At 37.7% G+C, this 27347-nt stretch overlaps 1 protein-coding gene across 13 annotated transcripts in view; it reads right to left on the bottom strand.

Annotated features, from left to right (window-relative positions):
* Window positions 1-27347, bottom strand: part of MAGI2 (membrane associated guanylate kinase, WW and PDZ domain containing 2) — a 1467480-nt gene that overhangs the window by 648193 nt on the left and 791940 nt on the right. For all 13 annotated transcript variants that reach the window (XM_059886037.1, XM_059886041.1, XM_059886040.1 and 10 more), the window contains one exon: window positions 8463-8582. In XM_059886037.1, coding sequence (XP_059742020.1) covers window positions 8463-8582 — 120 coding nt within the window. The remainder of the gene's footprint in view (window positions 1-8462; window positions 8583-27347) is intronic.

Below are 27347 nucleotides of genomic sequence, written 5' to 3'. Positions count from 1 at the left end.
AAACCAAAAGAGAATTTTAAAACATTTTAATGCACAATAACACTCCCAGTCTTGGTACCTTACGCAGGAGCAAAGCAGCATGCAAAAATCATATACTCTCTGTAAATAGCTTTGAACACAAATTGAATCACTTACAAAAAACCTCTGGCATTATAAGATCTCAAAGGGGTGTAAAACTTCACTAAATGTGTTTTTCCTTTACTGGTCAAATAAACATGTAGTGAACCTTATGTGCAAATGTTTAGTGTTCCTAAAAAGAACACCAAAATGCATGGCTTAGAATCTTCCACAATAGGAAAATTGTCAAGAGAAAGAAAAAGAAAAAAAAAATATTACAATATGTTCAAAAGAAAAAAAAAGTTACAATATGTAATAACAGCTGGACCCTTTTAACCGCAAGCTCCAAGAATCTACTGTTGCTGTGGGGGTTATTATTTACATAGTAAAAATTTTCTCTTGTAACAGAATATAAGGGAAAGAGAAAAAAATGAATTTTCTCTCTCTTTGGTGTCCTGGAATGACAGCAATCATAGCATCAACTGAAGCATTGATCTGCCCTTCAGGAAATATTTACATTTCAGTGGATAGAACATTGGGTTTATAGAAGAATGGCTTTTCTGAAGATTGTTTATATTACCAATAATGATTTTTCATTGGATTGAGCATCCCTCAGACACCAATGCTATCTTGACTGGAAACAGAGGATCACATTTCAATAATACATGTACCTAGCTAATGCTAACAAGAGAAGGCAATGGCACCCCACTCCAGTACTCTTGCCTGGAAAATCTCATGGACAGAGGAGCCTGGTGGGCTGCAGTCCATGGGGTCGCAAAGAGTCAGACACGACTGAGCAGCTTCACTTTCACTTTTCACTTTCATGCATTGGAGAAGGAAATGGCAACCCACTCCAGTGTTCCTGCCTGGAGAATCCCAGGGACGGGGGAGCCTGGTGGGCTGCCATTTATGGGGTTGCACAGTCGGACACGACTGAAGCGACACAGCAGCAGCTAATGCTAAAAGAAGTAGATGTGACTTTAATTAGTGAAATTGAATGATTTTGTGTAAAATTTATTGTATCTCACTCATCATAGGAGAGAATGGCTTATTTTTCTATAAAATGATTCATCCTTAATACTTAAAATTTTATAGAGTGATATGTGATATATCAGGAAGAATAGCACTCATGTACAAATGCTGGAAAAAACTTGATTTTCAGAATCCTTGTAGTAAAACTGTTTAAGAAACTAGGTGTGCTGTTTAAAGGAAGAGGAACCAGAGGTCATATTGCCAACATCTGCTGGATCACAGAGAAAGCAAGAGGATTCCAGAAAAACATCTATTTCTGCTGCATTGACTACTCTAAAGTTTTTGACTGTGTGGATCACAACAAACTGTGGAAAATTCTTAAAGAGATGGAAATACCAGACCACCTTACCTGCCTCCTGAGAAACCTGTATACAGATCAAAAAGCAAAAGGATGGTATGGGGAGGGAGGAGGGAGGAGGGTTCAGGATGGGGAACACATGTATACCTGTGGTGGATTTATTTTGATATATGGCAAAACCAATACATTATTGTTAAGTTAAAATAAATAAATAAAATGGAAAAAAAAATAAAACAAAAGCAAGGGTTAAAAAAAAAAAAGAACTGGACATTGAACAACAGACTGGTTCCAAATTGGGAAAGGAGTAGAGCAAGGCTGTATATTGTCACCATGCTTATTTAACTTCTATGCAGAGTGTATCATGTAAAATGCTGGGCTGGATGAAGCACAAGCTGGAATCAACATTGCCAGGGGAAATTGTTTTTCCAGTGGTCATGTATGGATGTGAGAGTTGGACTGTGAAGAAAGCTGAGCACCGAAGAATTGATGCTTTTGAACTGTGGTGTTGGAGAAAACTCTTGAGAGTCCCTTGGACTGCAAGGAGAGAAGACTCTTGAGAGTCCCTTGGACTGCAAGGAGATCCAACCAGTCCATTATAAGGGAGATCGGTTCTGGGTGTTCTTTGGAAGGAATGATGCTAAAGCTGAAACTCCAGTACTTTGGCCACCTCATGTGAAGAGTTGACTCATTGGAAAAGACTCTGATGCTGGGAGGAATCGGGAGCAGGAGGAGAAGGGGACAACTGCCGGGGTCCTCCCCCGGCTGATCCAGGGTATTCGAAGCGGGGACGGCGTCGGCGACCTATTTATTTATTTAAATATTTTATCAAAGATATAAAGAGTAATAGGATGAGGATAGCTCAGTAGGAAAATTCAGTGGAGAAAAGAGGCTGAGTGGCTTGGTTTACGCGGGAGACCAATAAAACTTCAAGACAAGAAGTTTGCACCACTTACGTAGGCCGCAGGCGTCCTTCCGTTCTCCCGAAGGGGAGGAGACACTGAGGCCTCCCCGGTCGGATCTTAGAAGCCTAGGCATAATTAGTAAGCATGGTGGGTTCCGCGCTCCAGATGGAGACTCAACCAGAGTGAGAGAGAGAGCGACATGGGGAGACCAGTATTTCGAGAAACTGATCCCAATTCTTTATTTTCCAGAGTCTGTTTTTATACACTGAGATGTTATACAAAAGTCACGTGGGGACAGCAGTCCTGACTTTTATTAAAGTCAGGTGCTTCACACAAATGTATACAGAGGTCTTAGGGGTGTTACATCATCTTCTGGCCAGGGGGGCCTGCTGACAATTTACGACCCTCTCCTTGTGACAGCGGTCAGTCAGTCAGGACACTTATTTCTCCAGGGCTGATTATTCTCAAAACAGACACCACCCAAATAAAGTTACATTCCTACAGGGTGAGGGTGTAGTGGGTTTTAGTTAAGGAAAGAATTTACTTAGCCTAAGGTCTAACGTGATTAGTATCAAAGGTTAATTCTATATATTCATTAATGTGTGTAAGGGCGGGGGATATGGAGACTTAGCAACAAACATTGGCTTAACAAATGAAAAACCCTTCACCAACACAATTTCTAATCAGCCCATTATACTTATACTAATAGTTTTCTAACTTCTCTAAAGAACCTGTTTTTAGAGGGTTTAAAGCATCTTGTGCCTCTCACGTTGGGAGGCTGTGAGCAATCACATGTGGCTGGACGAGCCTGTCAGGCAGGCTAGAGAACCTTCAGAGGAGTTTGTAGGTTAAAACACTCTTGTCACACCCAAGAGTTTTTATTGACTGGAGCTCTAGGTTAACTCCTTCTCCGAAAGAGGTGGTGGGGGACAGCCCCCCGTAAAGTCAGAGGTGTAGGTAAGAGCACAAAGTAGTAAAGTAGGCAGGCTCTGGTTATGGGGGTAGACGCTCGAGGATTTCCAGGGGGACTCCTGAGGCTCGATCCCGCCTTTGCGTATGTCGAGCCTCCTTCCTCATGACCTTTGCCATGGGCGGAGTACCTCACTCTGGCCCCCAACAGACAACAGAGGATGAGATGGCTGGATGGTATCACTGACTCGATGGATGTGAGTCTGAGTGAACTCCAGGGGTTGGTGATGGACAGGGAGGCCTGGCATGCTGTAATTCATGGGGTTGCAAAGAGTTGGACACGACTGAGCCACTGAACTGAACTGAACCGAGGAGAAATATCAATAACCTCAGATATGCAGATGACACCACCCTAGTGGCAGAAACAGAAAAGGAACTAAAGAGCCTCTTGATGATGGTGAAAGAGAGTGAAAAAGCTGGCTTAAAACTTAACACTCAAAAAACTAAAGTCATGACATCTGGTCCCATTACTTCACGGCAAGTAGATGGAGAGACAATGGAATCAGTGACAGACTTTATTTTCTTGGGCTCTGAAATCACTGTGGATGGAGACTACAGTGATGAAATTGCATCAGGAGATGCTTGCTCCTTAGAAGAAAAGCTATGACAAACCTAGACAGCATATTAAAAAGCAGAGGCATCAATTTTCTGACAAAGGTCTGTATAATCAAAGCTATGGTTTTTCCAGTAGTCATGAACGGGTATGTGGATTATACCACAAAGAAGGCTGAATGCTGCAGAATTGATGCTTTTGAACTGTGGTGCTGGAGAAAACTCTTGAGAGTCCCTTGGACAATAAGGAGATCAAACCAGTTAATCCTGAAGGAAATGAAACCTGAATATTCACTGAAAGGACTGATGCTGAAGCCGTCACCTCATATGAAGAGCTGCCTCATAGGAAAAGTCCCTGATGCTAGGAAAGATTGAGGGTAGGAGAAGGGGGGGACAACAGAGGATGAGATGGTTGGATAACATCACTGACTCAATGGACATGAGTTTGGGCAGACTCTGGGAGATAATGAAGGACAGGGAAGCCTGGCATGTGGCAGTTCATGGTGTTGCAAATAGTCAGACACAACTGAGCAACTGAACAACAGCAAGTCCATATACCATGATTAGGAGAAACCACAGCGTTAAGGTGAAGGTGAGTGTCGTATTTTCACTATATTCTGTCAGATGCCCTAATAACTTGTGAACTTGATTTGGTCCTCTTAAAAATGGAAGGAATCAAGCTTATGTCCATTTAAAGAAAAACTTTAAAACCAGTGGTTTCTTCAATAGGTAGAAAAACAGCTTTGCTTCATTTTAAAAGCAGAACAGCAAAACACAGTATTAAACGTTAGAACTGCTGCTCTGGAACATGATCATGGATAATCTCACTTGATAAATAAAATTATTGTCTAGGTGCAGCTCAAGTGACATGGGTTTAGTTAATGATGACATTCAGAATGCAGGCTGAGGCAGTGTGAGTGTCCAGTGAAACCATGGATGCAGCATTCCAAACACTGGAAGTTAAGTCAGGCAGGATTCATGGATTTAGATACCTGGGTAATTCAGCACTTTGGACAGTTCTCAAGGGCCATTGTTTCCTTCTGTAAAGTACATAACCTTTCAACTACCAAATGTACTTATTTAATTCTACCTGTCAGTATCTCATTTATACCCGCAGATGACCTTAATCCCAAAAAAATTGCCTGCATTCATCCACAGAACTCTGTGATTTATGTTTCACATGAAGCCTATATCTTCAGTCCTGATACAAAGGTTCATGGTGTTATCTCCTGTTACTTGAGGTTAAGTCAGGCTGAAACTAGGCCTTGTCGTATTAATTTAATTTTCAACCTGACTGAATATGAAAAGATGAAGATGAGATCATCCAAGTCATGGAAGAGTCTTTACCAACACCTGATGGCCCATTAGAGTCAAGTCCTCTGGGCCATTTACAGGCAAGGCCATTTGGCAGCTGTTGTATAACAAACTGAAAGAAGTTGCTCATACTAGATGGGGGGTTGGTGATGCAGAAAAAACTTTAAGAATCTGCTAAAATGCTGTCTCGTGCTATGTGGTCTAACTGCAGATGATGGTACAAGTATATTAAAGCTTTCCTTGCAGCCTCTGATCTGGAGCAAGAACTTTGAGCCAATATCTAAGAGGCAGAACTAAAATCTAGTTTCTAATCAAAGAACAGATTCTAGAATTTGTCAAATTAGACTTACTGACAACAAGACAAAGGTACATACGTACATACATCAGTCTTAAGACTCCCATATAGTTAACAGGTCTGAGCTGAGAGGAACTCAATTTCTTTCTAAGTTCTTTAGTGGATTCACAGATATCAGAAGTGAATTTTCTTGTCTGGCTGAGAGCTGTGAAGAGTAGGCATGAGAAGGCATGAGAATGGTCTAGCAAGAAGGAAGAAGAACAATGGCCCAAATAGTATGGAAGGGAAAACATATAACAGGGAAACTGGCATTTTGTTAAATAAAACTTACAAGAAAGTGATACAAGAAAGCTTGATAAATATAAAAGCCCTGAGGTCTGTCTTTATCTAGTTGAGTAGAACATGATTGCTACGCAGTATACTCTGAAAGAACCAACAGTAGAAAAGGCATTCCCTAGGCTTCCATGATGGGTAACACATCAATAACACAAGTAACTCTGGTAGCTCTGAGTTTAGAGCTTGTGATTAATCCTGAAGGAATAGGAGTGATTTTTATTAGAATGCCAATTCTATTGATTTCTCAGCTGTAACTATAGGAAAAATCTGAAGATTTTGAGATCTGAGAATGCTCCATTCACGTCCACCCAGATGGTTATCAGTCAGTTCAGTTCAGTCGCTCAGTCTTGCCCCACTCTTTGCGACCCCATGAATCGCAGCATGCCAGGCCTCCCTGTCCATCACCAACTCTTGGAGTTCACTCAGACTCACGTCCATCGAGTCAGTGATGCCAAAGTCTATGCCCCAACCAGTAACGCTGAAGAAGCTGAACGGTTCTATGAAGGCCTACAAAACCTTTTAGAACTAACACCCAAGAAAGATGTCCAGATGGTTATACGACCTAAGAAAAGAGATTCTTACTTATCCAAGTACATAATGTGTTTTTATAAATAATAGCCCTGATTCTCTGAAGTCATATGTGTAAATCAGCCTCATTATTCAAAAATCAGCTCTATGAACATGGGGGTGATTAACAATTTGGCAACAATTTAGCCAACTTTACTCTCAGTGCTAAAAAAATATCTGAAGAAGATTCAGGAGAATCCACTGTAAATCATAACAAAACTTAGTTATGTTTGTATGGTTTCAGAATATTTCCCTCAAAATTTAGCTGAAACCTAAAATTTAAGCTAGGCTTTAATTCTAAAATATTGATATTAAACTCCATGGCATCTAGTTTATCATGAAAATACAGGAAGTTTAACATGAACATTTGATTTAATTTTTTACCTTCTATATAGTTAATATAATCCTTAACAAAAGAATAAGCCATATTTGTTAATCATACTACTCTTGGAATGATCTTGGTTGTTAAGGCATAGGTTCTCTGCTACATAAATACAGTAACTAAATACAAGGTGTTATTATTGGCAGACACAGAAACTAATGAATGATGGTGCAAAGTCCACAGGAAAATATACTACAAAATTCATTGTTAATTTACTCTGACTTCTTTGATATCATTATTTTCTATGATTTATACAGGCATTTTTCATGTATACTTTAAGGCATCTTATATGATCAGCATAGCTTTTTATTTAACTGCTATGTATAAAATAGATAAGCAACAAGAATATATTGTATAGCATAGGGAATTGTACCCATCACCTTATAATAACTCTCAATGGAGTATAATCTATAAGAATATTGAATCATGCTGTATACCTGAAACTAATACTCTAAATCAACTATACTTCAATAAAAATAAATTATATAATATTTTCAATCAATCTTCACTATCATTCATTTTTGACAAGAAGAAACAACATTCAAATATAAAGTCATTTTCTTTTCCTAGGTATTTTTGCTGATTTCCTATGAACATGGCAATAAGTAGCTTAATGTCTGAGCTATAACCTAGGCACATGTCTCAGCCTAAATTGCCATAGAAGTGTGAGGCAAAACAAGATTATAACACTTTTGACAACTTGAAAATACTGAGTTCTTAAATAACTATAGTCCACTGGACATTTATAAGTAAATGGAGGAGGAAAAAGGTGAACAAACTGTTACAAACCCAGTTGCTCACTGTAGACCTCTGATATTTGATGGGTTAAGCAGCAATGCATATGAGTTTTGTTTTTAGTATCACACACTATTAATTATAGTTTAGTAAGACTAGATTCATCTTTGGACTTCATAGTACATATAAGCAAAGTTTACATATACAATACTGTGGTATAAGAATACAAGTATTATTTTCTACTGCTTTCTAGTTCCAGTAAAATCTCACTGCTCAGACACAGATCTGTAATTTCATTAGACATAAACTATTACATGCCTGTAGATGTTAATTAAACATACACAAGGAATCATGTTGTTATTTATTCGTATTTTTCAATGCTGTCATTATCCTTTTACAGGTAAGACTACTGAGGTTCACAGACACTACCCGGGTTACTTAATGTTCACAGTGGGTACGGAGTAAAGCCAGGTTTGGAACTGAAGCAGATCCTGGCTTAGGTTACAGCGCTTTTTCTACTAAAACGTACTTCCCACATTCAAGGTTTTAATTTCATTCATTCATGTTTGACACAGGCATGCAAGTAAACTTATGGTAGAGCTTTGGAGTTCATCCACAATTCATATTTTTTCCTACACCATCATTTTCTACGAGAGGCCAGTGAAGGCAAGTGAAGTGAAGTAACTGGAGAAAACTGCATAGAAGTAGTTACAGGACTGTGGTCCTTTGGATGCTACCTAAAGATGAAGATACTTTAGCTGAAGATCACAATTTACCCTCAGGATATTGGTAACACAAGGTTACAGTGGGAATATACATATATATTTCTATTGGCATCTCAAGAGAAGAATTTACCCAGATATATTTTAAATTTTCTTTACAAAATACTCTTCTAAAGTGACCTCATAAAAGCTCTCAAACCAAAACAATAGCAATTTAGTAATGTGGTGTTCTAATGCATTCAGTCGAAAGAGAAAAATGTGATGCAACAAGAAATAAATTCAGCAGTAGAGCTGTGCTTACCTTCATAAGTCCCACTTTCTAGGAGAGCACCGCTTTTCTCCAATTCCATAAAATCTTCAACAGTGATGAAAATATAGTCCACTCCAGGGACCTCACCCTCCTTATGTGGCCTTGTGGTGCCTGAATAAGGAAAAAATTAAAACAAAAGAAAGACTCTAAGTGATTTGTTGCTGAATTTTAGAAATACCACCATACTTTTGAATATTCAATAACACTTGTTTGTACATCCTGTGAGTTGGCAGTTTGCATTTGTCCTTCTGTTTGTTTGGAAACAGAAAATAGCAGAGGGTTAAGATTAAAGGAAACATACAAAGCATTTTTCTTCAAGTTTATAAAGGGCTCATCGCCATGGAATGTGGCTGCCTAGATTTTTCAGTGAAAAATGCAGACCATTGTGCCCTTTTAGAAGAGGTGGTTGGAATATTGGGCCAGGAGTCTGCTAGCTCAGGAATTTACATATCTCACTTCCATGAAAGGATCTCTATTGTTCTGTAGACTGCTTTGCTATGACATAAAATATAATGGAAAATAGAAATGTTAGCAAAATGTCAATTTACTTTTATATTTTCATGATCTGCTCCTTTGAGGGGGGAAAGGTGTTGTCATTTGTTAAAAATTATTTTGTACCAAATAATGGTTGATTTCAAGGATCAGAAAATCTTTATTATTACTTAGAATTAAATAACTAAATACTAATTAGAATTGAGAAATGAGTATAATTAAATCAGTATTATATTAGTAAGTCATTTTTCTTCCTTCATTCTTGCCTTTAATTCTAATTAAATTGGGAGGTGATACCCTCCCAGGGGTCATTGCAAGGGTCCACCACTCTTGTTTCCTGTATATCGCCTATAGAGCAAATAGCCACAGGAACTCAATCCTATTGCTCAGTATAGCTCCGTTGGAGAAGTCAGGTTCCGAGATCTCTGTACAGCTTGTGAGGTAAGAACCAAAAGTGAGACATATCAAGGCTGTGGATTTGTTTCCTGGAACTCTTCCTTCCCTGAGAAAGCTTTAAGCATTTTTCTTCCTTTTTCAATGCTACCTACATAAGACATTTTTCATAGTCTGATTGGAATTCCCATAAGGCATACATGCAAATAGTATGCACAAGTACATAGAAGGGAAATATGTTAGGGGAAGCACACTGATTGAAACCGCCCACCCTGGCCAGGCACCATAGTAACTATTTGCATGAGTTGTTTTATGACTGGCGATCCTGATAAGGAATACAGAACTAATAAGCCACCACCAACCGGAAGAGTTCGGGAAGGGTCTAAAGGAGACACAGCGTGTCCGTCCACTTCCCAGAATCCCTCCTGCTAGCATCCATCTTGGCTGAGCAATGCGTGCGCCACCAGGAAAGACTCTGAATTAGAGTGATTGGCCAAAGACCACCCGTAAACTAATCCCATCACTATAAAACCCGAGACTGCGAGCCACGCGGCAGAGCAGTTCTCCTGGGTTCCCTTACCCTACTGCTCTCCACCCGGGTGCCCTTTCCCAATAAAATCTCTTGCTTTGTCAGCACATGTGTCTCCTCCGACGATTCATTTCTGAGTGTTAGACAAGAGCCCAGTTTCGGGCTCTGGAAGGGGTCCTCCTTCCTGCAACAAATATGTAAACAAAGTACTAGTACTTGCAGGCTTACTGACGTGTAAGCTACCATCCACATTCTCTATATACCAGAAAAAGTATTAATATTTCAAACCCTTAAATTTATTTCACTTTCCAAAATCTTTACCAACTAGGCCATGTAATGGCCAATCAGTTCTTCCTTTAGTATATTAGGATCAAATCTGGATGACAAATGAGAGGCATAAACTAATGTCAGAATATACAATGTGTTGGAAAATTCATTTTGGGCAAAAATGATTAATTTCCGCTGGCAATATTTTTTAAAGTTTGAAGGCATTATGTTCTAAAATTAAATTTTAAAACCTTCTTTGAGGGTTGCAAAACAATTTTTCCTCATAATCATGTTTAATGACTTCCCCCTGAATTTGTTATTTTAACTGTGCATTTTTTAATGTTTTATAATATTCACTACTGCTTTTATGTTATAAAATACAAACCTCCCACACCTAGTATGCATAATGTTGTCAAATCAATGTTTCTATGAGAACCTTAACTTTCAATATATTGACTTTTTATGTGCTTAACCCTTGTGAATTAAAAGCCCATTAACACGGTTTTTGGCAATCAATTTGTTTTTCTATTTATTTAGAACATACTCTAATCATTAAGAAAAATCACATAACAAAATTTCAATTTTCTTTCCTAATTTATCTGCATGTTTCAGAGGCTACACACTTTGACTAATTAAATACTTGCAGTGCAGTAACGTGCTGCTAGCACAATGTAAGCTTGCCCACAAGCTTGAGGGCAATTTCCAGGGCTGCTGACTTGACTAGCATGAGTTGCCTCACTGAATTCTAGTGAACATGTCTGGGGCTGTGCTTTTCTTGGAAGGACCATTAGTACTTTGGTTTACTGGTTGGTTTTCCGTCTACACCTTGCACATCAGGCCAGTGTGACAGAGTTCTTGCCTCAGGGATTCTGCCTGTGACTGCATCATTGTTACCTGTTGTTATTGACCTGCCTAATGCTGGCTGCCTGATAGGACCGGGGGCCCGCCCACTTCACTGTTCTTGATGAAGTTCTACAGTGCAATCTTAAATGCTGCAATTCCCATCTTTGGCATCAATCTCCTACTCTTTACTCTCATTATGTTCTTCTAATTACAGCCTCCAGTCTCCTGATCTCTCTTAATTTTCCTGATGTTCCTCATATTTGACTTCACTTGCTTTTCTACCTACTAAGGGACTGGGGATCTGAAATGTCTTCTTTCCTTTAGTTCATCTTCAACATTTCCCATAGCTTAATAAGCCTCTGAGTTCTCTATCAGCTATTTAATTCATAGACTACAGCTGCTGTAGAAAACCATGAGCTTTCACTGACAAAGTACCCTACAGATTCAGGCTTTTTAATGTTAGTTTTTTTTTTTTTTTCTTGACAAGTTTTTTGTTCATTCATTTTTATAATCTGAAGTATAGTTGATTAATGAAGTTGTGCCAATCTCTGCTGTACAGCAAAGTTGACTCAGTTTTACACATATATACATTCTTTCTTTAAAATATTCTTTTTCATTATATTTTATGTCAGGAGATTGGATATAGTTCCCTATGGTATGCATAAGGACTTTGTTGTTTATCTGTTCTAAATGTAATAGTTTGCATCTACCAACACCAAATTCCCAGCTCTTCCCTCTCTGCTCCCCCTTCTAATGTTGGCTTGATTCTACTGATGGATGGAAATCCTTTTAATAAGGATCTCCTTCCCTCTCTGACACCACCCCACCATTTTCAAATACGCAAAGGCTTCGACTTTCAGCAGAAGACATTAGCTCATTCTCTTTCTGGTGATAAAGAGATATTCTGAAATAAAATTTCTTAAAGTTTCCTAATGTCTACCTCCTTCATCTGCATGATTTTCATCCTTAATTCTAATCATCCATCCATCTTATCATGACTAATCTCTTCTGTTTTCTCTCAAAGTCTAGTTTTTATGTTTTATCAGTTACACATTATATTTTAAAGACTCTATACTTCTACAAGATTTGTTATTCTACAAGTGTACAAGCTTTTATTTTGTAATGAAGACTTTTATCACCCCTCTCCAACACACTTTTCATTTTATCCACTTTTAACTCTTTAGCTGATTTCTGTTTTACCTCAACATCTTTGAATAATTAACTTATGGTTCTTGTTTTTATTTTAGTCACTATTGTGAAAGTGTCAGTTGCTCAGTCGTGTCCAACTCTTTGCGACCCCATGGACTATAGCCAGGCTCCCCTGTACATGGGATTCCCCAGGAAAGAATATTGGAGTAGGTTCCCATTCCCTTCTCCAGGGGATCTTTCTGACCGAGGGATCGAATCCAGGTCTCCCACATTGCAGACATTCTTTACCATATGACTCACAGGAAACTACTGATTTCTTGGTAAAGCAAATGAAGATTTTGGCTCTTTTTGCCCATATTTCTTATATCACTTCCTCACATCACTTCCTCCTTTTTTCCTCCTCCCATTCTCCCAGTAGAACAAACTTGCATTAGATTACTATTTAACATTTACTATAATAATACTATGTAAATCTATTTCCAGCAGAACTATGTACTGCACTGATTAATTTTCCTTCCTTATATATTTTTACTCTAGATTGAATATTTAAATTTCTACATTTCCACATATTGATCAATATTTCAATTAATTAATTCTCTTTTCCTTGGATACACAAATCTCTCAGAATATACAAGAATATTTAATAGTTTGTCAAGTTTAACCAATTGAAGACATTTCTCCTAGAGACTTTTGACCTGTTTCAATGTGGACTATGCTCATCTACTACACAGCAGTCATCCTGGGAGCACCGTTTGCCACCATCCTGGGGATTCACTTTGCCTCTTCCCTCTGTTTTATTCCCTTTTTCCCAGATCCTGTATCTCTTTTTGTAGTCCATTCCCTCATTTTGGCAGAGCAGAAAGTCAGAAATCTTTCATCAAAAGTTATATGGGAGCTACATTTTTTGAGACTTTGCATGTCTGAAAATGTCTTTATGCAACCCTCATGAGAGGCAAATTTGACTCAGTATTTCAGGAAAATAGCATAATGAAAGCATATTTCCATCTTGCTCCTCTTCTTAATGTCACCACCATTTTTCCAGTCATGCATGCCCTGAAACTTTCCATAAGTGTCACATTTCAGGTCTCTTTCACTCTTACTATATCTCCAAATAGTTGGCAAATTCCATGCCCTATAACTCCACAGTGTCATCCTTCTATCCTGTACTATCTCTGCTTCAAAGACCTCCCTCCTGGACCAAACAACGTCCGTGTCATTGGTGTGCTTGTCTCTCCCTTTGAGTTTGTCACTGAACTACCTGATTAGCCATAGTAGAGGACGAAGTTAATCACAGCCTCTTCAAAGAGTTTACCTACCCAATCTGTAGTCAAGAAATTTGACTGAAAAAAGTAAAGAAAGGAAAATACTACAATTTAAAAACAGTCAGAAAAAGCTCAGATTCTATCACTGACAATAAAGGCAGCTCTCATGGTATGTCAGGTTACAGAGTCTCTTTAGAGGGATTTGCCTTGATGGAACATGTGAGAGGACATAATACAGGAATTTTCCACATCAGAAATATCTTCATTTATCCTTTCATTTTAGCCCAAATTTTCCACGATTAGAATTACTCTTTGGCCTAGACAAGATAGAAACTAACTTTAAAGCATATGCTATAGTAGGTGGGAATGTGAGCCATGGAGTCAAACTGCCTGAGCTTGTTGACGCTCTACCATGTGCTATCAGTAATATCTTGAGGAAGGTTTTTCATCTCTATAAACTCTAGGAATAATAGTAGGAATAATACCAGTAGCATCTTTAAGTAGTTAGTTTGGAGAACAAATGAAATAATCCATATAAAGTACTTAATGTCTGGAAAATTCCAGGCACTCAGAAAAAATTATGTTAAGTACTCTTGTCTGAAAGAACAGAGATGACATCAAGGATAATTGCTTTTCCCCATGAATTCTTGCCACAAATTATTAACTGAGCACTTATGTGCCAAACACTATTCAGGATACCTGGTATATATCTTTGAGGAACACAGAATAGAAAAGGAACTTACATTCTAACAAGAAGAGACAGAGAATAAATACATAAAACATTTTTTTCTAAGTTATATAATATTCTATAAAAGGGTTAAATGACCATAAACCAAGGCATTGGCATCTATGGACTATTTAATGAGTAAATTACTGAGATTTTTAACCATTTTTTTAGACAATACAGAGCAAAACTTTGACTAGAAAGACTGTAAAGGAGCTGAAAGGAAGCAGAGACTTGCAATATGTGGGCTGCAAGCCCCAGAGGGGTGAATTGAGTTTGGCTAGGCACCTGTGGGGAAGAAGGCAATGGCAACCCAATCCAGTACTCTTGACTGGAAAATCCCAGGGACAGGGGAGCCTGGTCGGCTGCAGTCCATGCGGTCGCTAAGAGTCGGACACAACTGAGTGAATTCACTTTCATTTTTCACTTTCATGCATTGGAGAAGGAAATGGCAACCCACTCCAGCGTTCTTGCCTGGAGAATCCCAGGGACAGGGGAGCCTCGTGGGCTGCCATCTATGGGGTCGCACAGAATCGGACACAACTGAAGTGACTTAGCAGCAGCAGCAGGGACCTGTGGGAGTCAGCAGAAGATCCACAAAGAACCTGACTATATTTTAAAAGGAATCACTAAAGTCTTAGAGAGAAACTTCACTTAGTGCATGTACTTGGTCTGGTTTATACACTGGTGTCCAATAGGTATTTTTGAAATTTCAAGGCTATTTTCATAAGGTTGATAAGTATAACAGAGCATACTGGACTCTGATGACTGGTATATGTACACACACATAGACACACACACACACACACACACACACACATTACCCTTCATTTTTTTTTTAATTTTGTTTTATTTTTAAACTTTACATAATTGTATTAGTTTTGCCAAATATCAAAATGAATCCATCACAGGTATACATGTGTTCCCCATCCTGAACCCTCCTCCCTCCTCCCTCCCCATACCATCCCTCTGGGTCGTCCCTGTGCACTAGCCCCAAGCATCCAGTATCGTGCATTGAACCTGGACTGGCATCTCGTTTCATACATGATATTTTACATGTTTCAATGCCATTCTCCCAAATCTTCCCACCCTCTCCCTCTCCCACAGAGTCCATAAGATTGTTCCATACATCAGTGTCTCTTTTGCTGTCTCGTACACAGGGTTATTGTTATCATCTTTCTAAATTCCATATATATGCGTTAGTATACTGTATTGGTGTTTTTCCTCTGGCTTACTTCACTCTGTATAATAGGCTCCAGTTTCATCCACCTCATTAGAACTGATTCAAATGAATTCTTTTTAATGGCTGAGTAATACTCCATTGTGTATATGTACCACAGCTTTCTTATCCATTCATCTGCTGATGGACATCTAGGTTGCTTCCATGTCCTGGCTATTATAGACAGTGCTGCGATGAACATTGGGGTACACGTGTCTCTTTCCCTTCTGGTTTCCTCAGTGTGTATGCCCAGCAGTGGGATTGCTGGATCATAAGGCAGTTCTATTTCCAGTTTTTTAAGGAATCTCCACACTGTTCTCCATAGTGGCTGTACTAGTTTGCATTCCCACCAACAGTGTAAGAGGGTTCCCTTTTCTCCACACCTTCTCCAGCATTTATTATTTGTAGACTTTTGGATTGCAGCCATTCTGACTGGTGTGAAATGGTACCTCATAGTGGTCTTGATTTGCATTTCTCTGATAATGAGTGATGTTGAGCATCTTTTCATGTGTTTGTTAGCCATCTGTATGTCTTCTTTGGAGAAATGTCTATTTAGTTCTTTGGCCCATTTTTTGATTGGGTCATTTATTTTTCTGGAGTTGAGCTGTAGGAGTTGCTTGTATATTTTTGAGATTAGTTGTTTGTCAGTTGCTTCATTTGCTATTATTTTCTCCCATTCTGAAGGCTGTCTTTTCACCTTGCTGATAGTTTCCTTTGATGTGCAGAAGATTTTAAGTTTAATTAGGTCCCATTTGTTTATTTTTGCTTTTATTTCCACTATTCTGGGAGGTGGGTCATAGAGGATCCTGCTGTGATGTATGTCAGACAGTGTTTTGCCTATGTTCTCCTCAAGGAGTTTTATAGTTTCTGTTCTTATGTTTAGATCTTTAATCCATTTTGAGTTTATTTTTGTGTATGGTGTTAGAAAGTGTTCTAGTTTCATTCTTTTACAAGTGGTTGACCAGATTTCCCAGCACCACTTGTTAAAGAGATTGTCTTTAATCCATTGTATATTCTTGCCTCCTTTGTCAAAGATAAGGTGTCCATATGTGCGTGGATTTATCTCTGGGCTTTCTATTTTGTTCCATTGATCTATATTTCTGTCTTTGTGCCAGTACCATACTGTCTTGATGACTGTGGCTTTGTAGTAGAGCCTGAAGTCAGGTAGGTTGATTCCTCCAGTTCCATTCTTCTTTCTCAAGATCGCTTTGGCTATTCGAGGTTTTTTGTATTTCCATACAAATTGTGAAATTATTTGTTCTAGCTCTGTGAAGAATACTGTTGGTAGCTTGATAGGGATTGCATTGAATCTATAAATTGCTTTGGGTAGTATACTCATTTTCACTATATTGATTCTTCCAATCCATGAACATTGTATATTTCTCCATCTATTAGTGTCCTCTTTGATTTCTTTCACCAGTGTTTTATAGTTTTCTATATATAGGTCTTTAGTTTATTTAGGTAGATATATTCCTAAGTATTTTATTCTTTCTGTTGCAATGGTGAATGGAATTGTTTCCTTAATTTCTCTTTCTGTTTTCTCATTATTAGTGTATAGGAATGCAAGGGATTTCTGTGTGTTGATTTTATATCCTGCAACTTTACTATAGTCATTGATTACTTCTAGTAATTTTCTGGTGGAGTCTTTAGGGTTTTCTATGTAGAGGATCATGTCATCTGCAAATAGTGAGAGTTTTCCTTCTTCTTTTCCAATTTGGATTCCTTTTATTTCCTTTTCTGCTCTGATTGCTGTGGCCACAACTTCCAAAACTATGTTGAATAGTAATGGTGAAAGTGGGCACCCTTGTCTTGTTCCTGACTTTAGAGGAAATGCTTTCAATTTTTCACCATTGAGGATAACGTTTGCTGTGGGTTTGTCATATATAGCTTTTATTATGTTGAGGTATGTTCCTTCTATTCCTGCTTTCTGGAGAGTTTTTATCAGACCCATCACAAGCACGGAAATTGAAACTATAATCAAAAATCTTCCAGCAAACAAAAGCCCGGGTCCAGATGGCTTCACAGCTGAATTCTACCAAAAATTTAGAGAAGAGCTAACACCTATCCTGCTCAAACTCTTCCAGAAAATTGCAGAGGAAGGTAAACTTCCAAACTCATTCTATGAGGCCACCATCACCCTAATACCAAAACCTGACAAAGATCCCACAAAAAAAGAAAACTACAGGCCAATATCACTGATGAACATAGATGCAAAAATCCTTAACAAAATTCTAGCTATCAGAATCCAACAACACATTAAGAAGATCATACACCATGACCAAGTGGGCTTTATCCCAGGGATGCAAGGATTCTTCAATATCCGCACATCAATCAATGTAATACACCACATTAACAAATTGAAAAATAAAAACCATATGATTATCTCAATAGATGCAGAGAAAGCCTTTGACAAAATACCCTTCATTTTTAAAGGCAGAAAGTAGAAGGATGGTGTGGCAAAAAAATTCTTAGAATTGAAATTCAGGATATCAGCTTTCTATTTGAATATTTTAGATATGTGGTTCTGGGTTAAAATATCATTTAGTTGATCATCAGTGTTCTTATTATACAGTGAGGCAAATATTGGGTGTAAAAGGGTATTATAAAAATAAAAATATGAGCACTATGGCAACACAATTGCATTCCTCTTTAGTAATATTAATACACTAAGAAAATACAATTCTAACAAACTTGATTGACGGCATCTCATTTTAGAATTTTTATAATGGAAACTTCAAATGAATTAATTTCATTAATGCTAAAATTTCTTAAGAAAAAGTTCTTATGCCTAAGGACTCAGGTTGCCCCCTTCTGTTGTCTGGGTGTACAATAAGTCAGTTCCTTTGATTACATGCTAAAATGTGGGATATAATGATTTAGTCACTATTTATGAGGATCCTCTGCCTTTTGTTAGACAGACACTTAAGGCCAATAAAGCCTATTGATTAGATTGCAAGAAGTTTTCTATCCTTTGCTTAATCACTTGAAAAGTGTGAAAGTGCTCATAAAACTTGATTAGTGGATCATTTACTTTTACCCTCAGGCACAGGACCTTCAATAAGAATACTCACAAAAGAAGATTTTAGATCTATGTGTCTGGGGGAAAAAAAGGTATTAGTTGAGGTTAAATCAGTTGGTGCCAGAAGAAGAAAGCAATTGGCTGAAGAAAGAGAAAGCAATTGGTGATCTATGAACATCTTTCAGAAAGAAACACAATTCTAAAAATAAAGCAAATAATGTGAAATGTAATGAAAGGTTATACAAAGGTAATTTATAGTTAAAGGTAATTCGTACCTAGAATGGAGAAATAGTTTAAGTTGAATTTCCTGCAGATACTTACCTTATTTTTATGCTGAAATAATTATAGCCACTTCCCTATCTTAGAAGATTATGAATAGAAAGATGATAGTGAAGCAACACTCAGCAGTAACAACAAGAAATCATGCAACATTAGGAACAGGGTGGAAGCTAGGGAGAATGAACAAGGAAATAGATGATTCATCACATAGCTAAAGTTGAAGCTCACCTTCTTTTATTGCTCTTCTATATTTGGTTAGTACTTCCCTAAGTGGTATTTAGAAATGTCCAAAATAAATTTTATTATCCAAATTATAGTTTAAATATTCATTCTTTATTATGTCTTCCTAACCACTCTTCCAAAGGAAAAAAAAATTAAAAGGAATGGAAATGGAGGAAATGCACTAAATTATGTCTTTGCTTTATCACCTATTACTTTATTTCTTTAAAAAACAACTTACTGAATAATTGCTAAATTAAGTAGTGCATGGATCACATTTCCTTCAGGAGTTAATGAAAGGATATAGTACTTGTGCTCAAAAGACATGTTCTGAAAAGGATAGATTTGCTCCCAAATGGCTAGCTTATTATTGATACACAGTGCAAGCAGATGAAAGCCACGTGCATTTTGTTACCATGGCAACTGGGGGGTGCCAATGAATTTATTTTTTTAATTCTACTATTTAAATGAAGGAATGTTGCACCTTTGGCCTCAGTAAGAAAAGGGCATGATGTTGGTGGTAAATGTAACCCTAAGGCACATTTCCCTTTAGCTTTAGAATATTTCCTAATTTTAGTAAATTGTTTAAGAAAGTCACTGGCTTACCAGAAAGTATTACTATCTTGATGATGGTCAGTCCAGTCATCTAACAAGATCTATTTTGATGAGCTGAAAGTTCCACAGTGCCCATTGCATTGCACACAGATGCGTGACTGTGTGAGAATCTGAAAAAGTGAATTCTTTTCTTGTGCATGTTTATGAATATATTTTCTCTTTTTCCCTGGTGTCTCTTTAACTGCAAACTGGAGAAAATAAATCTTGACAGCTAGGGTAACTTCCTGTGGATTCAACCTTTAAGTAATTTACTTTTAGATTCCTGAAGACACTTCTTTACTGTATCAGTTACTTACTAGCAAGTGTGAACACTCTCATGGATTTTTCTGTGTACTTCCAATAAAAACATTCAGGAGATTCATTGACTGATAGCACTTACCAATTTTTACATAATCAGCCTAGGTCTTGGATTCTTTACATTCATTTTCAATTATATAAAATCCATAAGTGTGATTTTATACAGACATAGAGCTAAAGCAAGCAAATTAAATGATATAGTTTACTTGATTGGGCCATTGATTCCTATGTGATAGATTATAAAGAAATGTGAGATTTATAGATTTCACATCAACTAATACAGTGGATTGGGTTAAGGTCAGAAAGGAAAACATACCATCCAATTAATCACATATTTTATAAGATTTATTGCCTCCTCAATAAAACACTATGAATGTTCTATATAATATCAAAGTTGTGACAGCTCCATGCACAAAATACCAGTAGTAACTATGACTTATTTTCTTAACTGTATATTGCTCTAAACCTTGGGAATTATTTTAAAACTGTCTTATCCTCAGAAATAGGATACTATCTATTATTATTGAAAACTGCATTGACATATACTACTAGTAATGCTACATATCTTTCAGACACAGAGACATTTTTGAAGAAGAAAGCTCTCCTTGAATATCTCTGGATATAAAGGTTTAGACTAATGTCCCATGTGGAACCAATTACTGTTTTACGTTTTAACAGTTTCCACTGAGGCAGCTTCACACCCAAATGGATGGTTTCTAACATGCAGGATGCATCAGAATGACAAGGAGGCTTGTTAAACACAGATTGTTGGGTGTCATATCTGCAGTTTGTGATACTTGGGTTGGGCCTGAGAATTAGTATTTCTAAAAAGTTCCCAGGTGATGGTGATGCTTCTAGTCCAGGGACAGTAAATTGAGAACCACTGCTCTAACCTCACTCATATCTCAGGAAACCCAAACTAAAAGCTGTGTTAAGTTTCATTGTTCATTTAGCCACAACAGCTCAAAAAGCAAGTGGTTCATAATTTGTCATCAGTCTTAGAGTAATCTTCTGCCTGCAATGTGGGAGACCCGGGTTCGATCCCTGGGTTGGGAAGATCCCCTGGAGAAGGAAATGGCAACCCACTCCAGTATCCTTGCCTGGAGAATCCCATGGACAGAGCAGCCTGATAGGCTACAGTCCACAGGGTCACAAAGAGTCGGACACGACTGAGCGACTTCACTTACTTTAGAGTAATCTATAGCTGCATACTGGATTCAGAGAAAACAATTCATTTGTCATTTGTGGTGTACAGGTGAATGGAGTTGCAAGAAGTACACTGGAAAATCAAAGTACTCTCTTATGCTATTGCATATCGCTTTTTCACAGTTCTCTTAGGAGTTAATCAAATTTGGGGGGAAAAATCAACACACCTCCATTTATGCTTTCTTATAAATAACTTTCATTACTACTTGAAATAATTAAACTATCTTGGTCCTACATGTACAACAATATGGCTTAAATTCTGAAAAACATAGGAGGCTTGTATATGGCTCACCAGGAGTGAATAAGGCAAGAAAAACAAGTATCTAATGCAGAAAATCTCCTGTATTATGAAAAAAACTATGGTGAATGAAATAAGAAGACATAAATGAAAAATGTGTGAATCTCCAACAACCATGAAAATGTAACATCTGATGTTATCTGTGCCAAGGTATTGGATGCACTAAATGATAAATTATAGCTTGTCTACAACTATTCTAAACAGACTAAATCAGGGGATGGGCAGCTACATTGTGGAATTAGTATCCATAAGGCTCTCTATTGGAACAAATTATTTAGAAGACGTATTCATGGCACAGTGGTAAAGAATCCACTTGCCAGTGCAGAAGATACAGGAGATACAGGTTCAATCCCTGGGTCAGGAAGATCCCCTGGAGTAGGAAATGGCAACCCACTCCAGTATTATAACCTGGAAAATTTCATGAACAGAGGAGCTCGGCAGACGGGCTACATCCATGGCCTCGCAAATAATTGGACACGACTGAGCACACACACATGTATGCATGTACATGACCCACCAAGTCTTTCATCACTTCTATGACTCTATTTATAGAATTATGTCCCTGCTCTAAACACCAGAGAAGATGTGAGTCAGAGATAAAAAAATGTCATCCAAAAGTCAAAGTTTATTATATTGATCTTTATCAGTTGAACTCAAAGCCCATGACACTAAGTAAGGAAGACAGGCAACATTTGCAGTTTTTAAAGTTGATGCATGCATGTACATTTTTAATTTTAAGGCTTCTACACTAAATGATCATACTTGATTACTGACAGTAACAAGACACTGTTGACGGCACACACACTGAGGAAGACCTGGGGCAAAATGAATGATTTCCTAATTGCACAGCATTTGAGTCATTACAGCTTTGATTACAAAGAATTAGAAAACTAATCCTTAACCATTCCTTCACAACAAAGTTCATCTCTTCTACCCAAGAGATTGTTGAGGAATCTTTAGCTGCACAAATTACTTTCTTCAGCAAAATTCTGCCTTTACCTCAGTCACATTCACAGTCTAGATATAGAGACATGACTAAATAAAATGACTCATCCAAGGAAAATCAGATTCCTAGATAATTTGTTCTTGGCTGTTTGATCCACTCTTGCAATATATAATAATCCTAATTCCAGGATAAAGGAACACTGTACCTTCACTGATAAATCAGGGTAGTAAACCATAATCTTAAGAGTCTTAAGTTATTAAGTTCCTGATTTTTTAAGAGAATAGAAGATGTTACCAATTAATTCCACTTTGAAATTTTATTTTAATTTTCTAATATTTAATGTAGATATATTCTATATCTGGTATTCTATAGGATTAATAAAAATACATTTTGATTACCTAATTTATGATTTAATAGATGATGTTTCAAAATTACATACTGGGCTAAAGGAAAGAGCTATAGTGACCTTTTATAGAAACAGTATGTATTTAGCTTGAAGCTTTTAGACTCTTCTCATATAAGTTAATTTGGGCCAGAACTAAACTACAGAGATATTACCAGCCCTCTGAGCAATACACAGACACTCTACTCTTTGACCTTCATTGCATATAAGGTTTAGTGGATCATAACTTTATCATTTTACCTCTATTAGAATCTTACAATGACATTAACTTTTAGTATCACCATATGGCTCTATAGAATTCTTTTTTTTTTTAAACTTTACATAATTGTATTAGTTTTGCCAAATATCAAAATGAATCCGTCACAGGTATACATGTGTTCCCCATCCTGAACCCTCCTCCCTCCTCCCTCCCCATACCATCCCTCTGGGTCATCCCAAAAATGCCCAAGGTAGATCATAGAATACAAAGTCTATAGACTACCAGAAAATCCAGATGGAGGTAAGAAGACATTTAACTAATCAGGAATTTTGAAACACTGACAGGTTTGTCAGATTATATGGTGCAAATCATATAGCTGAATGATCATTTTTTATTTATTGAGGTTATCAAGTATACACCAGAGAAGGCAATGGCACCCCACTCCAGTACTCTTGCCTGGAAAATCCCATGGACAGAGGAGCCTGGTAGGCTGAAGTCCACGGGGTCACTAAGAGTCGGACACGACTGAGCGACTTCACTTTGACTTTTCACTTTCATGCACTGGAGAAGGAAATGGCAACCCACTCCAGTGTTTTTGCCTGGAGAGTCCCAAGGATCGGGGAGCCTGATGGGCTGCCGTCTACGGGGTCGCACAGAGTCGGACACGACTGAAGCGACTTAGCATAGCATAGCATCAAGTATACACATGTCAAATAATTATGGAAGGAAGAAAAGAAGAAGGATGAGTCGGTCATGAAATGCTGAGCCATATGGCCCAGCTCCTCTTTAAGAAACCAAGAAAGAACGATTTGACTTATCAAATGAAATAATCGGCATGTGAAAAAAAAAAAAAAAAAAAAAACACACACACAGTACCTTGCCTTTTTTTCTTTTTTTTAAGCTAACAAACAATTTTATGCCTCTGAAGGTTAAACAAAAAAGGGATGGCCGGAAGACGCAGAATACTATTTCTGTCTTTCTAAGACCTAAATGTTAGACATGCAACCATCAGCAACCTAGCCTTGATCTATGTGATCCTTTAGGTTTGAAGGACAGTAGGACTCAGTTTCTATGCAATTATCATAAGTTCCCAGACCCTCTAGCCTTCTTTCCAGGTAACTATGTGCACTTCTTTATTGCACAGCAAATTAAAAGTGATACAAGTTAGAGGAATGTATACAATGAACTGTCAAATATTCATTTGTGACCTTTGTTGGAAATACTTATATAAAAATATCAGAATAAAACCACATGGTAACAAATATATTTGGCTTTATAGATTCTCAAATCAGTGTTTCTGTGATTTGCAATTATCATGAGAGATTAAGAGAAGTTTTACAAATCAAAATATACAAAATAAAATTTTAAGGACATTTCAAAAGAATGCTAATTAAGGTACTCCTGCACAAGATATTGAATTAAATAGTGAATTATCAAAATAAATATTAGTTTCTTTGGAGAGAATATATGTAATTTTAGATAAATCCTTATTTACTGTATCAAGAACACAAAACACAAGGTTATCTGCCAGATCAACTGAGACAAAGTACAAAAGGAGATGAGAACACCATCAATGTAGCTGTTGACTCAGAAACCTCCCCAGAGAAGCGTGAGTGGTTGGGGAGCTAACATCTGATAGGTTGACAGTCCTCTGGCTTTCAAACCCAAAGTATTAAGGACTGTCCCCTAGAAGAAGGATTAAAAAGTCTTGTAGTTAAAAAAAAAACTAGAAAGGCAAAGGCTGGCCAAACAGGACTGTAGGGCATTAATGAATCCATATTAAAATCAACATTCTTTGTAAGTTTAAGAAAAGCTAAGCATTCTGTACCTCCCCAAACAGTTACACTTCAATGGTTCCTTTGGAATGTGTGTGTGTGTGTCTGAGCGTGGGTGCTCAGTTGTGCCTGACTTTTTGTCACCAGGCTCCTCTGTCCATGGAATTTTCCAGGCAAGGATACTGGTGTGGGGTGTCATTTCCTACTCCAAGGGAACTTCTCAGCCCAGAGATTAAGCCTACATTTCTCACACCTCCTGCATTGGCAGGCAGATTTTTTTAACATTTCATCACCTGGGAAGATCTCCTTTGGAATAAGTATTGCTAAACATTTTCTAAAAGGGTCAAACAGCAATTAGCTAGGCATTGCCAGCCATAACTCATAGTGCTATCTGTTAAACTCTATCACTGCAAGTGCAAGCAGTCACAGACAATGCATGAAGGAATGAGTGTGGCTGTTTTCCAATAAATCTTTATTTACAAGACAATAGGCTGGATTTGACCTGCAAGTAGTAGCCTGTCCATCTCTGCATCACGTCTTTTGCCCCTTTGTGTCTTGATGCTCTTTTCTCCTCAGTCTGTACTTGTAAACCAAAAGAAAGAAAAAGCAAAGTTGCTTAGTCATGTTCTATTCTTTGCGACCCCATGGACTGTGGCTTGCCAGGCTCCTCTGTCCACGGGATTTACCAGGCAAGAATACTGGAATGGGTGGCCATGTCCTTCTCTAGGGGATCTTCCCAACCCAGGGATCAAATCCAGGTCTCCCACATTGCAGGCAGACTCTTTATCACTTGAGCCACCAGAGAATATGCAACTCAAATGCTGGAATTTGGGTACACCACCTTGATATAGAGAAAAAATATGACCGTTTGTGACAGTGTGACCCGTGTTAAGTGTAACATTTTACATATATGTTCATTATCCCTTTGAAAATTCCTTAAAACATAACTAGGTAGGTTTCTAATACACAGAAACAAAAAAGGGAGGAAAATCTATGAGAAAGACAAATAGAAATCTGTCCTCCAAGAAGCAAAACTGCCCTTAAGGAATATTTGAACTAATTTCAACACATAACTGCAAGGAGAATTATGATTTGTGACACCACATCAAGTGTAGAAACACACCTGTTCCTATAAGTAAAGCAGTAAGCAAGCTTCTCCATGCCCTAGGTATAGTACTGACGGTGCTGCATCTTTATGTGGTAAATAATGATATCTTGTTGACCTTGTTACCATGGGGTATAACTTCATTAACAATGCTTCTAACAGCCTATGGAATTCAGTAGCCATTTAATATAGGGAAGAAGTATTGAGCCTCTATGTGCTTCTGAACTTCAAAAGTAAATTTTATCATGTTATATCTATAATGACCCATATGTATGCTACATATCTACCAGGGGAGTCAAGTTACATGTGATTTGTAGGAGAAACTGACAGTCACATTCACATTTTATATGTATAAGAAATTGATGTTTTCTGATATCTCATGCTCATGCTCAGTCACACTTCAGTTGTGTCTGTTCTGTGCAACCCCATGGACTGTAGCCCACCAGGCTCCTCTGTCCATGGGATTTTCCAGGCAAGAACACTGGAGTGGGTATTTTCTAATATAAATATCAACAATCACATGATGAATTGTACCTGAAGAATATACAGATGCCTATAAACTGTATGTTTAAGACCATATCTTAAAACTAGCATAATACATGAAAACAAGACAAAGAAAAAGAGAATTATATTAGGCTAAGCAATTTAAGATATTTGATTATTCATTGCATTAAAGCAAAATATTAAAATAATTAGAGGGCTTTCTCTTGCTGAGACAATCTGCTAATAATACATTCAGTAATACAGTTTTGAAATTTTTTAAAACAAATTTATCATTTGTCCAAAGACATATGGGATGTTTGTGAATGGATGTTTATCTACTAGAAAAAAGAAAAAGATATGACTGATGAATATAGCAAAGGAAGGAATTTTAGGGGAAGTTTCTTTGTATAAATAATAATATTAATAAGTACTAATATTTATTGAGTTCCAACTTTGTGTCAAGGGCTTCTCTGGTGGCACAGTTGTGAAGAATCTTCTTGCCAATGCAGGAAACAAAAGGGATGCAGTTTCAATCCCTGGGTAGGGAAGATCCTCTGGAGTAGGAAATGGCAACCTGCTCCAGCAATCTTGCCTGGAAAAATTCCATGGACAGAAGAGCCTGGAGAGCTACAGTCCACGGGATCGTAAAGAGGTGGGTACGACTGAGTGATTGAGCACGCACACAACCTTGTGTGAAGCACCGTACTATGCACTTTGCATGAGTTAGCTCTTTTACTTCTCTTAACAACATAAGGTGGATAGCATTTGATCCATTTTAGAGCCTGAGTAACTTGTTCAAGTCACAGGACTGATAAGTGGCAGAGTCAGGATTTAAACCAGTCAGACTACCTGTAGAAGTCAGACTCCCAAGTAACAGGGTAGTCCATTCACCCATGAAATGTTCTATACACATTTTTTTCATGAGGGTTGGATGGAAGGAGTGGGTGGGGGTGATAGGGAAGTATGCTTGGTGAATAGGAGGTGGGAAGCCACCATTCACAGCACATTCAGATCAAGTATTCTACTCAGAGAGAATAATGAAACCAGGAGGCAAAGGAGGAAGTAAGACATTCTCTGAACTATTGCTGAGTTTTGGGTAGATATATCCAGAAAGATAATCCAGAATTACCAAGAAATTAGCTACAGAGTACAAA

This window comes from Bos taurus, chromosome 4, assembly GCF_002263795.3.
Source record: "Bos taurus isolate L1 Dominette 01449 registration number 42190680 breed Hereford chromosome 4, ARS-UCD2.0, whole genome shotgun sequence".
Classification (NCBI taxonomy): Eukaryota; Metazoa; Chordata; class Mammalia; order Artiodactyla; family Bovidae; genus Bos; species Bos taurus.
The sequence above is the reverse complement of the archived record's forward strand: the minus strand, read 5'-3'. Positions and strand labels throughout refer to the sequence as shown.